This window comes from Phyllostomus hastatus, unplaced genomic scaffold, assembly GCF_019186645.2.
Source record: "Phyllostomus hastatus isolate PE091 unplaced genomic scaffold, TTU_PhHast_1.1 phas_scaffold_1066, whole genome shotgun sequence".
Classification (NCBI taxonomy): domain Eukaryota; kingdom Metazoa; phylum Chordata; class Mammalia; order Chiroptera; family Phyllostomidae; genus Phyllostomus; species Phyllostomus hastatus.
In genome coordinates this window covers 16,090,534-16,108,766 of record NW_025334004.1, presented here as the reverse complement: position 1 = coordinate 16,108,766, position 18,233 = coordinate 16,090,534, and the positions used below count along the sequence as shown (strand labels likewise).

General features: G+C 41.6%; 1 protein-coding gene across 1 annotated transcript; it reads right to left on the bottom strand.

Moving 5' to 3' along the window:
• Positions 1-625: 625 nt before the first annotated feature.
• On the bottom strand, positions 626-16,319 carry GSTO1 (glutathione S-transferase omega 1). The gene is made up of 6 exons (XM_045854226.1): positions 16,062-16,319; positions 15,728-15,836; positions 8,339-8,561; positions 5,769-5,867; positions 3,819-3,925; positions 626-925 (listed from the first exon to the last, which is right to left on the bottom strand). Exons 1-6 carry the CDS (start codon positions 16,093-16,095, stop codon positions 772-774), a joined length of 726 nt encoding a protein of 241 aa, XP_045710182.1. The 5' UTR covers positions 16,096-16,319; the 3' UTR covers positions 626-771.
• Between the last annotated feature and the right edge of the window lie 1,914 nt (positions 16,320-18,233).

Genomic DNA, 18,233 nt, shown 5'->3' with positions numbered 1-18,233 from the left:
ACATACTGCACCGAGGGATGTGGTCTTCATCGTACTTATATGGGATACTTGCTGTGTGCCCAGCATGGGATTTGGTAAGACGCATTTGAAGGGGAGAGAGATTGGATATTGGAGACCAAGTAACAGGTCACCTAGTCACCTACTTGGCTTTGAGGTGATGCAGGTCTGGTCTTCATTGGTCAGAACAGTTATAAAAGAGGGTGTGAATTCAGTTGATGATGGAAAGAATGAGGAATTGTAAATTCTCAATTCAGAACCTCAAAGACAAACTTGAAAGGGCATCTCTTGAAATGACAACAGGGTATCCAAGTGGAAATGTCTTATGGGCAGTTAGAAATCTAGATTGAAGTCTAACCTCACTAGAGAGGAGTTGAGCATCCTGAGCAGGAAATGTGTTTACACTTCTGCAGGAGGGCCTTGAGGAAATACCACAGTTGTGCCATGATGTCAACTCAGAGAAGGTGATCCAAAGAGACATGAGAGCACTTGGCAAAATAAAAGCATGTTATTTTTCATATTAGTGAAGGAAAATATCAGGCATATCTTCATTGTTTTAAGATTTGTATTTATTTTTTAGATGGAGGAGAAAGAGAAGGAGAGAAACATCAATATGTGGCTGCCTCTCCCATTCCCCCTACCGGGGACCTGGCCCTCAACCCAGAAATGTGCCCTGACTGGGATATGAATTTGTGGCCCTTTGGTTTGCAGGCTGGCATTCAATCCACTGAGCCACACCAGCCAGGGCCACATCTTCAATGACTCGCACCCCCATCAAAGCCCATAGTCACAGGCCTCCAGGCTGTTCTGCACGTAGAGATTTAAGAAACCTTGGAAGGTCTTCGAATCAATGAGGAGGGCTGATACAGTCGGATCTTTCCTCATGGCTGCCATCCAAAGCTTAAGTTTGGGAGTGTGGTCTACACACCTGTGGGAGATGGAAAGCATGAAGGAGTGAGCTAGGCAACATAGGAAGGCACTGCAGTCTCCTGTATGTCATCATTATCTCTCCACAGTTTTTGTTCTCCTCTAACCTTTTAAAGTAGTTCATTAAAAATATTTCTTTAAAATACATGTAATTATAGAATAAGACATGCCTCCTTTTGTTGAGCTTCTCAGATACTGTATTTTTTACAAATTGAAGGTCTGTGGTAACCCTGCATCGAGCAAGTCTAACCATGCACTTTTCCCAAGAGCATTTGCTTGACTTCATGTCTCTGTGCCACATTTTGATAATTCTCAGAATATTTCAAACTCCGCCGTTATTTTTATATTTGTTATGGAGATCTATGATTACTGACCTTTGATGTTACTAGGGCAAACCTTTGACTAGCAAAAAAATTACTAAAGGCTCAGACAGTGGTTAGCATTTCTTTATGCAAAAAAAGCATTTTTAAATTAAGATATTTACATTGTTCTTTTTTAGACATAATACTATTAAACACTTAACGGACTAAAGTATAGTGTAAACATAATTTTCATATGCACTATGAAATCAAAATATTCATGGGACTCGCTTTATTGTGATACTTGCTTTATTGCAGTGGTCTGAAACTGAACCTGCAATATCTCTGAGGTATGACTGTATTAGTTTTGGAACATATTGTAGAAGTCTTTGTTTTATGGAACAGGAATCTTCCAAAAGGAAATGACTTGCTCATTTGGTGTGAGACTATTCCAAATTGACTGATAACTTTTTAAAATGAGAACATGAAAAACAACCCATCTATGTCCAGATTGTGACTAAAAAGTGAAGGGATTAAAAGTACATCTTGCCAACCATAAAAACAGTCACAGGGATGTAAAGTACAGCACAGGGAATAAAGTTAGTAATGTAGTCACTATGTGTGGGATCAGATGGGCACTGCTAGACTTATTGGGATATTCACTTCCTAAGTTATATAAATGTATAATCACTACGTTGTATACCTGAAACTAATATAATAATATTGTATGTCAACTGTAATTGGCAAATTTTTTTAAAAAGAGAAAGAGAGATCAAACCGATGGATGCCAGAAGGGAAGGGGTGAAGATGGGTGACGGGGATTATAGTCGATAATGTCGTGATTAAGTCTGCACGGTGACAGATGATTAGCACTTATTGTGTTAATCACATTTTAAGGTACGTTAATGCCAAATCATATTGTACACCTGAAACCTAATATTCCATACCATACTGTAAGCGTAATAATACATTCAAATCTGTAGAGAATTTTTATGAGCTCATTTGAGCCAAACTGACAATTGCCAGGAAGCAAACCCTCAGCAAGATGAGAAAATGCTGCAGAAAATGGCAGTTTTGCACCCTGCTTTATACATGACAACCAAAAGAGAAGTTGTAAGTGGGTTACATGATATCCATTGGTGAAAGATTAGGGAGGTGGGAGAAAGCAAAGTGGGGAAACTTCTGGGATTGGATACAAATTAAAATGATAGACACATCTTTTACACAGGTGGGTATAGGTTAGTTAACAATCAGCAATTAACATTGACAACAATGACAATGAGAGGACTTTGGTCTCTGGTATGGTGCCCATGCTTTGAGGGATCTGGTAAAAGGGAAATTGCTTTGTTTTTGCAAAAGTATGTTTATCAGGTATATTATCCTTGATACAAAAGGATAACAGACATGCTTAGTTAAGGTGAAGATGACCTTTATCAGGGAACTTTCTAGCCTAGGACAAACATGACTACCTACCATAAACTGACTTTGTTAAAAACCTTTAATTTCAGACCATGCTAAGTGGTAATTTTTGGTCTCTATGAGTTTTTAAGGCCATAACACAGGTCCTCCCTGAGTTTGTCAGGTTAAGTATGTGGCCCTTTTTCATCCACAATACCATCTATACTTAAATTTTATTTTAGTTATTTTTTAAATTTTATTTATTTATTTTTAGAGAGAGAGGAAATGAGGGAGAAAGAGAGGTAAAAGTCAGTGTGTGGTTGCCTCTCATGCGCCCACTACTGGGAACCTGGCCCACACAACCCAGGCATGTGCCCTGACTGGGAATCGAACCAGCGACCCTTTGGTTCACAGGCTGGCATTCAATCCACTGAGCCACACCAGCCAGGGCTATACTTAATTTTTTTAAGGTTTTAATAAATTTTTTAAAATTTAAAGAATTTTTTTGAAAGGATATTTTTTTTTAAGTAACCCTGAATAGCTCTAAGCTTTAAGAGGGAATAAGCCAAGGTGGCTGCCAAACTTCAAAGTGTGGAGCTTGGAAACTAGTATGGGACTCTCACTGGTAAATCAGAGGTAGCATTGGTCATAACAATCCTGCATGACAGCCTTATAAAAAGGTTATCCTTAGGGATTTAAAATTTTTTCAATTACAGTTGGCATTCAATATTATATTTATTTAAGGTGTAGGGCATAGTGCTTAGACATTTATATAACATACAGAGTGATCCCCCAAGAAGTCTAGCACCCGTCTGACACCATGCATAGTCATTATGATTTTACTGTCTACATTCTCTAGGCTGTACTTTACAACCCTGTGACTATTCTTAATCCCTTCACCTTTTTCACCCAGTGCCCCGACCCAAACCCTCCTTAGGAATGTTCACCCAGGAGGGAAGCAGTAAATTACTTTTAAAGCTTTTTACTACCTGTCACAGAACTGCCACCTGTCCCCCAGGGTGGGAGGCAGCAGTGAGTGTGGGTGTATGACATGCCCAAGCCTCTCCCTCCTGCCTGTTTTTTTCCATTCATAACAGTCGTATAAAATATTTTAATTTTTGTTCAGTAATAAGGTCAGCATATGCTATTCCAATGATCATTCTCCTAAATTAGTCACATAATATTCAAAATTCTTACTCATTTAACTCCAGTGCTTCCAGCCATTCAAACCAGGGCCAGATGAGGTAATCAATCATAGAAAGTGAACTGCCACCAAAGAAGGTTGTCTTCTTATTGGTCAGAACCTGAACATTAAACAGCATAAGAGTACTTCTTATTTGTGCGTCTCGGAAGGCTCATCATCAGAGAGGCAGGTGAGTTAAATAGAGGGGTGAGAGCAGCCCGTTTGCTTGACATATCCAAGTTCACTTTCTGTCTATTTCATCAGTTTAAGCTTTAGAATCTATTGGTTTCGGATGAAGCAAAACAATCAGCAAGATAAACTAGAAAATGATGAAAAGTAAAATAAGCAACAGAGCACAAGATCTCTGTAATACAACAAGGGTCTGGTATTCAGATAGAAAGAACTCTTGGGAATCAAGAAAAAAGGCAAACAACCCACTAGAAAATTGGGCAAGACTTGCACTTCACAAAAACGGATGTCCAAATGGGCAATAACCATTTGAAAAGGTGCTCAACTACATTAGGTATCAGGAAATGCAAATTAGAACCAAAATGTAGTGACACTATGCATCCATAATGGCTAAAATGAACTAGACCAAGTTAGCAAGGGTGTGGGACCACAGCTGATAGGAATGTAAATCGATACTACAATGTTTTACAGCTGAGAGCATGCATACTTTATAGCCCAGTAATTGTACTTGGAAATGTGAGCATATATTCACCAAAAGATACATGCAAGAATGTTCACTGTAGTACTATATCTAATAGCCCCAAATTGGAAATGTCTACTGTCCACCAGGAATAAAAGGGACAAAAAAACTGTGGCACAGACAGACTCTGGAACACTACAAAGAACAGGAATGAACTACACACAGCAATGATGAACTTCACAACCTAATACTGTATGAAAGATGCCAGGCCCGAAAGTGCATATTATGTTATTCCATTTGTATAGAGTACAGAAAGTAGCCAAAACTAATACTCTATTTTTTGATATGGGTGCTGGTTCTATGGCTATGTTCACTCTAGAAATTCATCAAGTTACACTCTTATTCTTTGGGTACTTTGCAGATAATCCTTCAATAAAACAATTGACCTAAAACATACTGGGAATAACTAGATTAACTATTAAATAAAATTATTTGAAAACAAAGCACAAATAGTATGTTTCTAAAATTTAAGAGGATGAATTGGTATGGTTTTGTCAAAGGTGGGAACTGAGAATATTATTTGATTAATCAACACCAAAACAACTTACCTTTATAAAACTTTTATAGTTTTTGTCAGGGCCCACACAACATTCTGCATTGTACATGGACTATTTAAATCCACCTGAGTATTTGGAATGTCTCAAGACCAAGAGGAGACTCGATCTAAAGACACAAAATGGCAGCTATCCCTCAAAGGAGGTAAAACACATCTGGGCTTTGCCAAGAGTCTGTATGACTCATGGCAAATTCTTTGTGGTGAGAAATGCTTATTATATAATACTAAGTAGAAAAAAAGAGTATAATAGTATAATAGTATTATATACTATTATATAATACTTTGTGCTTATTATACAATCTAAGTAGAAAAAAGAACACAAAATGGTATCTATGCTCCAATTAGTTATGTTAATAATTTTTTAAAACTATATGGACAAGGATTGGAACTGCATGGAAAAACAACAAAACAGGTAACAGGAATGTTGGTGAATTTCTTTTTTCCCTTGTTATTTTAACATCAGTGCAACAAAATGTTTTAAAAGCAAGCTCATGACAAAATATTTGTAGGCGTTTTGGTTTATATGTTAAACACACCGCTTATGGCAATCTTTTATAAAGTAAAATTTCTTATTTGGTATTATTACTAATTGCTATAGAGCGATTTGGGAAATGGGAATATGAACAAAAGAGTTGAAGGAAGAGGGCAGACGTAGTATATCATTTACTCTGATAAAAGCTAAGAGACACAACTGATTACCTCCTCAAGCTTGCTGAATTCTTTACGAAGTTCTTCTTTTATGCCAGGGTAGTCTTCCTTATTTTTACTTGTAATAAACCTTCCCACCAAAGATGGTACCTAGACAGAGAATAATTTCTTAGTTTATCAGTGGGAGGCTCAGTATACCGGCCTCACATGAAAACACGACAGAACCCTTCTAGTCCCAGTGTCAGTGTTCTAGAAACTTCAAGGGCACACCCATCCGGTGTTCACAGAGGTCATATGCTGATCCTCAAAACAGTTTTGTGGCCTAAACTGTATTTAAACAGGATTATTAAACAGGATTTTATAAGTTGCAAATAACACAACCCACTTTGGCAAGTTTGAGCCCAAAATATCTTTAAAGGACACTGAGTGTCTCAGAACTGTTGGGGGTGCTGAAAAACAGGCTTGGAACGAAGCTGGAACATTCCAAAATCCTGCTCAAGCTGACTTGCTGGAAAGCATCACTGTGACCAGTGAACTGAAACTAAAGGTTTGTGCCACTGCCAGGAATGACTCAAAGGTTAACTAATGCCTCTATGGCCAAAGCCATTGCTACTCTGAAGTTTAATTTGGCAACCACCAGGAATCCTGAAAGCCTGAAGCCATGCCATCAGCCACTCTCACCAGCAGAACCAGTGCCCCACACCAAGCCTATTTCCTCACAGTGATCGTTTCTGAATTGAACTCTACCATGCATGTATCCGACAGGGAGAGCCTGGGTTGCAGGCCTGGGCCCCAGCTGCAGAGGGAGCCGGGGAAGAGAATTTTTCTGATCTCTTCCTTGCGGAGGACACGAGAAGACTGTTCAAAGGAGAGTGACTGCCTGAAGACCTGGCAGGTGTAGTGTCACATGCTTTAATGCTTGTGGTGGAGGTGTTTGTGTGTTTGGTATCATCTCATTACATGAGACAGAAGTCTACTCATCCCAGTTTAAGTAAACAGGTCCTCTGAAAACACAGGAGAATCCCCTGAAATCCCATGGATGTCAGAACAGCTGGTGCTCATTGGAACTGAAGGCTTGCAGGCTGCCCTTCCATCCACATTTCCTGCCTGGTCATTAATCTTTGCTTCTCTTTGCATGTCTGTTCTAGATTATTTTCCATATATAGGTCCCTCTGCAGTGTTAATTTTCACTTCCCTATGTGGCTTTGGTTGGTCCAGTCTCTAATTTTATACATATATATATTTTTTTATTCAAAACTTCCCCACTTTTACTGTCTTAGTCTGTCTCAGTTCCAGGTTTCTAGGAGAGAAGATGATGGAGCTGGGGGGCTGGGGGTGCATGTGGGGGCATTTCTAGTTTGCTGAGCTGTTGCCAGGAGGGTGGGGTCATATGCTACCTAAGACCATCTCTTTCCTGAATATGAGCAGAAAAGTAATAGGGGGCATCTCCGGCTTTTAGGCTCATTCTATTTCTAAACAGTACGATGAATCTCTTGTTACTTTTTTTTTAATTCACCACCTTTCTTATAAATTTGCCCTATTCTCTGTTCATCGACTTTGATAACAGCCATCTCTATTATTCTTTCCCCTCATCCTGCTAAGCCAGACAATTCCTTCTTCCCTCCCCACTGGCTTCCCTTTGCACTGTCTCCTTAAACAATAGGTCTTCCCTATAAGTCCTATCTTCACGGTATTTCTTTAACCATTTCTTTGTCTAGAGATGATATTTCTGTGTATGCTGATCTATGCTGACAGGATAACAGGATTATAGACACATAACCTCATGTCACTATTCTTGTTGTCTACTATTGGTCATGTCCTTGTTAATATTAACTGCTTGAACTAATTTACACACTGATGCTAATTAAGATACAAACAATTCTTGTACAGGAATGCCACTTACTCAGTCAGCTCTATGCTACTGCCCACACAGAGCAAAGAAGCTCACTGCTAGACATGCTACACACTGACTGGAACAGCAAGAACTAACGCTGAGATTTACCATGTCTTGAACTTAACTCTCAAGTGTTTCCTGTAAACTGATTTTTATCTATGAGGAAGGAACGATTATATTTATTTTACAAATTATGACCTGAGACACAGAGACAAGCAGTAAGTAAGTTAGCAAGTTAAACAACTTGAAAGGGGCAGGGCTGGTCACATACCTAGGCAGTGTGTCAACAGTGACACCCTGGTGCAACACATGCAAGAAGGCAGGCAGCCCCCACCAGGGAAGTGTTCGTGCGTGTGGGAACCCAGAGCTGGGCACTCTCCCACTCTGAACAAGCTCCTGGAAGGCAGCCGTGTCTGAGCAGATATATGAAAGAGGATTTGGAGAGAACCAGGCAAAGTGAGAAGGGGGAAGAGTCTGCCAGCAAGAGTGGATAGGTGGTGAGTCTGGGAAAACATGTCAGGAGAAGAGTGAAGAGGGATAACTTTGGAGAGCTGAACAGGAACCAATCAAGAAAGGGCTTGTTGGACACATCAGGACAGATGAGTATAATCCTGTTTTGTTTTCCTTTCCCAAGTTAATGAACCATAAATGACCACTGATATAGCTTAAAAAAAAAAAACAACGCAGAAGTTTTTCAAATAGGAACTGACATTTCTTATACACACACCTTAGAAAATAACTCAAAGACCATCTTTTGGCGCGCTTTCTGATAGGGGTCCTCCGGCAACAGCTTCTTCCCTGGATACGCTTCATCCAGGTACTCACAGGTGATGGTAGACTCACAGATCAGCTGACCCTGACTGTTCTCCAGAACTGGCACCAGACCAAAGGGATTCTTCTTAAAGAACCACTCAGGCTTATTTTTCAGGTTGATGTTGATAATTTCATGTCTGAAAGGCAAATTAGAAGACAATGAAGAAAAGGAAACATTTTTTGTAACTTCTGAATGAATCCTCACTGGTCCTACCATCCACTTAGCTGATCAGACCCCACATTTAGGAGTCAACTCAGCCTTGATTCTTGACCGCCCCCCCCACCCTCCTCCTCAACTCAAATGGAACACCAAGACCTGTCAGCTAGACCTCCAAATCATACTGACCTTATTTCCTTCTCAGCTTTATCACCACTACCTCATCCAAAACATCATCTGCCACCTGAACCCCTACAACAGTCCCCACCAGCTTCTTGGCTCCCTCCGTGGCCTCCCTACAGTCCATTCTGCACACACAGCCAGGTGGAGCTTTGACAAAAGTAAATTAGATTAGGCCACTCTCCTGCTTACAACCCTCCAATTGCTGCTCACAGCAAAAATGATAAACTCTCACATTTCATGATACAGGAGGCACATTTGATTTGTCACACCTGTTTCCTACAACTTTTCTTCTGGTCATTATGATCTGGCCACACTGGCCTTTCTTATATTCCTTGAGTTTGCCATACATGTTCCCAGCTTGGAACATTTACACTTCCTGGCCCTCTGTCTCCTGTGCCCATCTTCCCAGGTCAAATACCACACGTACAAAGAGGCCTTCCCTGACCACCCATTCTGAGGCTGCTGAGGGCCTCCATTATGTGACCATCTTGTTTTACTTTCTTCATTGAACTGATACATGTCTAAAATTACTTTGATCATTATTCATCTGTTTATTACATCAACTCCCTAGAAAGTAAGCTCCATGAAATCAGGGATCTTATGTACCTTGTTCATTTTAATAAACAGATCAAAGCAAATTTAAAATGGGTTTGAATGCTATGAAGAAGATACAAATAGTTTCAGATAGGCACTCAGTAAATATTTGTTGAACGAATAAACAAGTGAAAACCACAATGAGATACCACTTCACACCAGTGAGAATGTCCATCATAAACAAACCAACAAACAAATGTCGGGGAGGTTGTGGAGAAAAGGGAACCCTAGTGCACTGTTGATGGGATTGCAGACTGGTACAACCACTATGGAAGACAGTATGGCATTTTCTCAGAAAACTAAAAATGGATCTGCCTTTTGACCTGGCAATTCCACTGCTAGGATTATATCCTAAGAACCCTGAAACACAAATCCAAAAGAACCTATGCACCCCAATGTTCATAGCAGCAAAATTTACAATAGCCAAGTGCTGGGAGCAACCTAGGTGCCCATCAGTAAATGAATGGATCAAAAAACTATGGTACATTTACACAATGGAATTCTATGCAGCAGAAAGAAAGAAGGAGTTCTTACCCTTTGCAACAGCATGGATGGAACTAGAAAGTGTTATGCTGAGTGAAATAAGCCAAGCGGTGAAAGACAAATACCATATGATCTCACCTTTAACAGTAACCTAAACAACAAAACAAACAAGCAAGCAAAATATAACCAAAGACACTGAAATAGGGGACAGGATGACAGTGACAAGAGGGGAGAGGGCAGGGAATTTCAGGGGAAAAGGGAAAGGATTTACAGGAACAAGTATAAAGGACACATGGACAAAAACTAGGGGGGAGTGGAAATGAGAGGGAGGAGGGGAGGGCTGGGTGGGTGGGCTGGGATGGGAGTAAAAGAAAACTGTACTTGAACAACAATTAAAATAAAATTAAAAAAAAAAAAGAAAATTGTCCAAATCTTACATGTTGAACAGAAAATTATTCTTTAGGCATTGCTCAGTTCAGTCTCTTATTTACATTAATTCATTTCACTTCTACCAATAAATATAAATATTTCTAAGATATAAAGTTGCCTTTAGAATCACCTCCTTCAGTTTTTATGTAATAGGATGTTGTGTGGGAAGCTTAGTTTATGCTGTTTATTTCACCTTAAACTATGATGTGTTATTTTTAAGAGGCAGTATTAAATATTGGGAAATATAAAGTTATATAATTGTGAATTACATAAATTATACATATGCAATTTTTCTTTTTCTATCAGGGTCATCAAATGTCATTAAAAATTAATGATATTTTCCAAGATAAAGCAAAGCTCTTATTATTGCACCATTGTGCCTTAAGACATTTAGGTTAGGTATAAAGGAGGTTTATTTTTGTTGTTATTCTTTTTATCTCAGCATTGTTAAATATTAGAAGGAAGATATTTCTTTCTTTAAAGGTCATTAAAACCTTTCTGTGTGAGGTGATTTGAGAGTCTTCCTGTTGCCTGAAGACACTGGTCAAACTACATGAGTCCTCTGTGCTGTGCTCTGATATTCGATTTATATTCTGCGTTCTGAAGTGCAAAAGCAGTTTGGTATGTTGATGTGCAAATGATCTGGCTCGAATAAATCACATCAAAGCAAAAAGAAATAAAAATAAAAATAAGCAAGTGACAATGCTTCAAGACTGTCAGCAAAACACTTCATTTTTGAAAAAAAAAAAAACACTACAGATTTAGAGAAAGCCCATCTCTCTTAGATGACTAATAAACTCCAGCAGAACTGAGTAAAGGCAGCCAGTACATGACGCCAAAGCTTCACATGTAGTACTTCAGACCGAAAAAAAATCAACATTATCAATTGTATTGACACTTATTAAAATCAATAATATGATCTTAGAAAGACCTTATTATGGTATGACAATGCAAAGTAGACTTCACAAGCAACTAAATACATGTATAAATAAGTCCACTTATTCACTAGGGCACAACTTTTGGACCTAACAGATAAATTTCAAAAACAAAGTTTTAAATTAGAAAAGACAAAAGTCTTGCAAGAGCACCACACAAACCTTTTCGAATGACGACTGACACTGGCTGCAGCTCTGAGTCATCTGACCACCTTTTTCTACACGTCTTTGCTCTTTGTGGGATATTTCTCTCAAATGTTAAGTGCAATTGAAGGTTTTGTAAGCCAAATCCTATTTTAAATAGAGCTCACTCTTTAAAAAAAAAAACACTTTATTTTTGGCTAAGAGGCATCTTAATTGTAAATTATATAAGGCGACTACACTGTGTCCACTATCCTCTATATGAGAATCAACATAATCAAATTCAATCCCTTTTGCTAATTTAGATAGAAAGTTCCTTGCTTTTTTACAAAGACTTAAGGAATCAAAAAAATATCCACCTACAAGATAAGCTTTCAGATTAAATCTCCATATTTTTTTTAAATGTTGCATGGTAAGTCTACAAAGTTAAACCCAAAAGGAAGAGAATAGGTAAAGTCTGGGGTTATATTCAAATTGTAATTAGATCTAACTTGTTTCTTGCCTAAGAGATTTTAGAGGAAATAAGAGAGAGTCTCACATAATTGCTAAAGCCAGATCTATATAATTATCAAAGCTAGATAATCATTCAATAGAACAGACTAGTTACTCAGGAGTAACATACGCCACCTTTTGTTTCCTATTTCCCGATCCACCACAGTAGCTAAAATAGCATTTAGTTTGAGGATTTGAATATGTAATCACCCACCCTGATGGGTGTGGCTCAGCTGGTTGGGCATCATCCTCCAAAGGGAAAGGTTACAGGTTCAATTCCCTGTAGGGGCACATGCCTAGGTTGCAGGTTCAGACGGGTCAGGGAGTGTGCAAGAGGCAGCCAGTCGATGTTTCTCACACCGATTTCTTTCCCTCTTTCCCTCCCTTCCCCTCTCTCTAAAACTAAGTAAGTATTTAAAAACAATATGTCATCACCCATGAAAACAAAGGAATAGCCAGATGAAACACTAGTGTGTGGGTGTGTATGTTCTTGTTAAAAGGTTCATATGCTGAGGGAACACTCATATGAGCCACGGGAAGAAAAACAAGACCCTCCCTCTGTCAAGGTATTACCAACTCTTCTGAAATTGTATACTATAAAAACAAAAGGTATGGCCAAGATAGAGGCACAGGTAGACACACTGTGCCTCCTCGAACAACCAAAAGAAAGACAACAAATTTAAACACAAAAAAACAACCAGAACTGATAGAAAATTGAACTGTGTGGAAGCCTGACAACCAAGGAGTTAAAGAAGAAACATTCATCCAGACTGGTAGGAGGGGTGGAGATGGGCAGCGAGGGTGGGGAGGACTTGAAGCAAGGTGGCAGCTGGTGGACCCAGTGGTCCCACATTTGCAGGCAGATAAACTGGGAGAAACAACCGGGGAGCGAGACAGACTGCGCAACCCATGGTTCCAGCACAGGGAAATAAAGCCTCAAAACCACAGACTGAAAAAACCTGTGGGGGTTGAGGCAGTGGGAAAAACTCCACGCCCTACAGGAGAGTTCATTGGAGAGACCCACAGGGTCCTGGAATGTACACAAACCCACCCACGTGGGAATTAGCACCAGAAGGGCCCAATTTGATTGTAGGAAGTGGGGAAAGTGACTGAAGGCCAGCAGAGAGCTGAGCAAGTGGCACTGTTTCCTCTAGGACCCCTCCCCCACATACAGCATCACAATGCAGTGGTGTGAGTTGTCCTTCCATGGCGAATACCTAAGGCTCCACCCCTTACTATGTAACAGGCACGCCAAGACCAAAAAATTGCTGAAGTGAAAGAACAGATCAAAGCTCCAGAAAAAATACAACTAAGCAATGAAGAGATAGCCAACCTATCAGATACAGAGTTCAAAACACTGGTAATCAGGATGCTCGCAGAATTGGTTAAGTATTGTCACAAAATAGAGGAAAAAGTGAAGGCTATGCAAAATGAAGTAAATGTACAGGGAACCAACAGTGACAGGAAGGAAACCGGGACTCAAATCAACAGTTTGGAGCAGAAGGAAGAAATAAACATTCAACCAGAGCAGAATGAAGAAACAAGAATTCAAAAACATGAGGAGAAACTTAGGAACCTCTGGGACAACTTTAAGCATTCCAACATCTGAATCATAGGACTGCCAGAAGGAGAAGAGAAAAAGCAAGAAATGGAATACTTATTTGAAGACATAATGAAAGAGAACTTCCCCAATCTAGCAAAGGAAATAGACTTTCAACTTAGATCTTAGGACCTCAGGTTTTCTGCTTCAACCTTACTTCACTAACTTAAAATATTTAGTGAGCAACTACTGTGCACCCAACCAGTGTCCTAGGCACTAGACATACAACAATGAACATACAACAATGAAAAGCAAGGACATACAGCCTAGATTACTATATGCAGCAAAGCTATCATTTAGAATGAAAGGAGAGATAAAGTGCTTCCCAGATAAGGTCAAGTTAAAGGAGTTCATCATCACCAATTCCTTCTTATATGAAATGTTAAAGGGACTTATCTAAGAAAAAGAAAATTAAAAATACCAACAGTAAAATGACAACAAACATAACTATCAACAATTGAACCTAAACACACACACACATAAAACAAAAACTAAGCAAACAACTAGAACAGGAACAGAATCACAGAAATAGAGATCACATGGAAGGTTATCAGCAAGGAGGGGGAGGGGGGAACATGGGGAGAAAGGTACAGGAATAAGTAGCATAAATGGTAGGTACAAAACAGACAGGGGGAGGTTAAGAATAGTATAGGAAATTTAGAAGCCAAAGAACTTATATGTACAGGCCATGGACATGAACTGCATGGGAGGGAATGCAGATGGGAAGAGGGGTGCATAGTGGAGAGGAGTAAAGGGAGGGAAATGGGACAATTAATAGTATAATCAATAAAATATATTTAAAAAACAAAAGGTAGGTCATTTGTGATAAAGAAGGTTCTCAGGACAAAAGCATTTGGTGGTAACCTGGCATTGTGAGTCAACAAGTCAACACACCTGCCACAACAAGTTGGAACATGTACCTTTTAAAGAAAACCGTGCTTTGTTAGGTTATAGCACGTGGCAAACATCTAGAGGTATAGCATGTGGTAAAAAAACCCTTCTCTGATGAAAGTCTCCTGGCAAAACAAATCCATGACTGTTAGTACACCCCTATTGTTTGCATTACCTGGCAACTGTCACCACTCTTCACCTCTCATACACACACTAATAAGGTAATCATTTCAATTTTCCTTGGAAAACTCCCAGTAAGTAAAGTAGAGTTGTTTTCAAACTAGAATTGCAGAGGGGCACATAACCCAGGTATTGGTGCCCTGAATTCAGCTGCATCTTGCTCTTTTATTTGTCAATTATATGAGCACAAGATATGTCTTTTTTCAGTATGAATTACAGTTCTCCTATTTGCAATGAAAGAATTCTGACTAATATAGCAAATATAGTATTTGGATGAAACAGTGTTTTGGAAAAATGTTACTAAATGTTGAGTATTTTGCTGTATGTTCAGAATCAATTCATCCAAATAAGGTGCCAATCTTAGTGATGCGGTGGGGGCTAATCCGTAAATAATTTGTGTTTTTTTTAGAATACATCTTATATGACTTTTAGGTAGGAACTGCCTGCCTAATTCTCTCCCTAGAAGACTAAAATACATTTATAAACCCTAAGCACATAGATGGAAAATTTCTTAGAATGGGAGCCACATTTTAAATTTCCACACCACAGGTATCTAATGTCTGTTTCACCTATTCCAAAGGTCATTGGAAAGGGGGCGGTTGCAATGGATATTTGACGTCTCAGAAAAACCAAGTGACTACTGCACGATTCCTATGGCTAACCCATGTCAATAACCATGCAACTTTCAATGAGGCTCCGCAAAGGACTGAATTTTTAGGCATAGACCCTTTGACTCGACCAACAACCCAGACTGTAGGGGTATGTACAATATAGTTAACTGCACACAGTGCCAGGAGAGTCAAGGTATAAACTCTGTACTGGGTTAATTATTGACTATTTGATGAGGAATGATATACTCAGAATAACCGCAAACAGTATGTCAGATAACCCGAACACGAATGCGTAAGTCAGGTCAAAGGGTAAGGACAGTGGACCAGGAATTAGGGGTCTACAAGAGCTAAAAGAGCTGCTGCCGTAAAATGATTAAGTTAATCTAAATGGAGTGTCCTAGACTTCTGGAGTCTACGGCATTTCCCCTCATCTCCGACCCCAGGGAGAGGGTTCATAACTTGCTACGTCCTCTCCAAAAGGCTGAGAATAGTCATTTGTTTTGCAGCAAAGTAAGCTCCAGGGGCCCTATTCGAGATTCCCATCCTCCGCCGCCCGCAGCAGCGGATTCCCGGCTGGCACCGGGAGCGCCTCTGCCCGGGTTCTCACTTGATTCCCTTGGCTGCCAGGACTAGGCGCGTCCTCTTGGCGAACGGGCAGAACCTCATGCTGTACACGCGGATCAGGCCCTCCGGGACGGGCCCTGGGGGCGCGCTTCCTGCGGAGGAGAAGCGGAGGCGGTTACGGTCCGGGAGAGGCCGGGATCCCCAGCCTCCCACCGTCCCCGGGACCGGACGCAGAGAGGTCCGGGGCGCTGCCGCCCCAGCCCGTTCCCCACCGGAGGAGACCCTGTGGAGAGAGGGTCGGCTCCAAAGCAGCCGCAACGCGACCTGCGGCCAGGGGTCGCCGAGATCACCCCCGCCTCTCGGCGTGCTGGCCTTACCCTTCTCCAAGCTCTTCCCTGACCCTCCGGACATCTTGGCGCAGCGCAGGCCTAGCTCGCACGCCGGGTGTTCAAGGTTTTCAGGAAGTAGCCGCCCCTCCCTTTCTCCTTTCCTCTCTCCGAAGTGCAAGCTGGGGGCGGGCTGCCGGCTCCGCCTGTTTCCAGGACCTGGCGCAGCCCTGGGCGCTTAGAGTGAGCCCACGCCCAGCGCGACCCCGGAGGGACCCCGAACGCCGCGCCACGCTCTATTTCCCACCCTCTGCAAGAAGGAATGCGCCGCCGTCGTAGCCCTAGCGCTTCGGGGGAAATCCCCGCCCCAACGTCCCTCCGTTGCACCCACCAGAGCTGGTCCTCCTGGTTTTGTGGGGATGGTGCATAAAACCCTGCAGCAGTTGCGCCAACCTGTATCATGCGGGCCGTGAGATGCCCCCACGTCGAGATGCACACACACACACACACAGAAAAAATAAATAAAATAAAACTGGAACCATTTCCTAACCCCTGACGATAGTGGTTTCTCATTTGCCCTCCACGCTGACCCTGACTTCCCATATTCCCGGTCCCTGCTGGGAAACCCACTCCGGCCTCCCTCACGTGGCACGGACCTGCTCATAGTTGCCCCTCTGCTCCAAGGCTTCCCCAACTTCAGGGCCTGTGGCATGGGCCCAGCTTTCGCTCGGGGTTCCAGAACCTGTTCTCCAAAGGTTCCTGTCCATGGCGCAGTGACAGGTCGCCCAGCCACATGGACAGCCTTTTCCTCCTGTCAGTACTAGCTTAATGACTACTGGGAGGGCCACTGTCCCTACTGTACCCATAGGACACATCCTTTTAATTTTAACCCAAAGGAAACAGCCCAAATCTGGGTATTACTAACCTCAGATGGTGCTTCTTTCAACAATCAATTAAACATGTGGATTTTGAGGCTCTAGGAAGTCTCAGAGTCATGCAGGCAGGCTGGGTAAATTTAGTCCCACAGGTCTGTCAAAAATATCTAGGTTGAGCGGCTGCTCTAACAGCCCCACTTTAATTTAGGGGTTAGGAAAAAGGGATTCCAGGGCACATGGTACAGCTGCGGGGAAAGGGTAGTCGATGTTTTTCTTGTCTGCCTAGATCTGAGAGCTGGTGATGACTGTTGTGTCATTTATTTGCAAGATGGAAAGGGGGGCTGGTCTGTTTTTATCTTGATTTAGCTCTATTATAGGAGAGACAGAAAGTACATGATAAGCACACCTGTCTCAGAGCCTTCCTGCCTGGGTTTGAGCCTTACCCTATCCGTGTATTTATGAATTTGCTAGGGCCAGGGCAACTAAGTACCACAAACTGAGTGGCTTAAACAACAGAAGTCTATTGTCACAGTTCTGGAGGTGAGAAACATCAAGGTTTTGGCAGGGTGGGTGTGTTGCCACCGTTCAAGGCCAGGCAGGTTCATGTTATTCTTGCAGACAGAAAAATATTCTCAGAGCCGTCGGGATGTCTGGCATGCCTTTCTTCACGGGTGGGCGGGCCACGTGCACTTCAGGCTGCGTGTCTATCTGCATGTCTCATGTCGTGGCCCCTGCTTCCCAGCGTGGCACCCATTGTGGCACTGTCTCCTTGCATGTCCCTCATCATCATCGCCCCCAGCAGGCAGTCACTACCTGTTGAAGTACTAGAGGGGAATAAAGCTGGCAAGATGCCAGAAATTATATAACGTAACATAATTCTGTGCATGTGAGCTCACTTCATGTTATGGGAACAGTTTATCAGACCCAGTCTCAAGGCTGTGAGAACACTAGTTCTCAGGCCCCTCCAGGGCTAGGGGAACACTGCTTCCCTTCGCTACCCAGACACCTGGGTGAGGAAGCCAGTCTGCCTCCACTTACCCTACAGTGGGTTCCTTCTGAAGACCATGAGAATCTGTTCCATGCCCCTCCCCTAGCTTCTGGTGGTTTGCTGGCAATCTTCCACATTTCTTGGAGCGTAGAAGCATTGCCCCATCTTTGCCTTCATCCTCACATGGCATGCTCTTTGTGTGTCTGTGTCCAACTTTTCCCTCATTACAAGAACACATACTGGATTAGGAGTCCATCCTACTCTAGTGGACCTCATCTTAGTTGAACTAATTACAAGTGCAATGAACCTATTTCCAAATAAAGTCACATTCTAAGATCCTAGAAATTAGAGCTTTGACAT

Bases quoted from the DNA above. Each gene is read 5' to 3' on its own strand.
- GSTO1 (XM_045854226.1), bottom strand. From the start codon at position 16,095: ATGTCCGGAGGGTCAGGGAAGAGCTTGGAGAAGG. The intron at 8,562-15,727 runs GTGAGAACCCGG...TTTGCCTTTCAG, and splicing joins CTGGCAGCCAAGGGAATCAA to ACATGAAATTATCAACATCA. The intron at 926-3,818 runs GTAAGAATTTTG...CATCTCCCACAG, and splicing joins GAAGCACTGGAGTTAAATGA to GTGTGTAGACCACACTCCCA.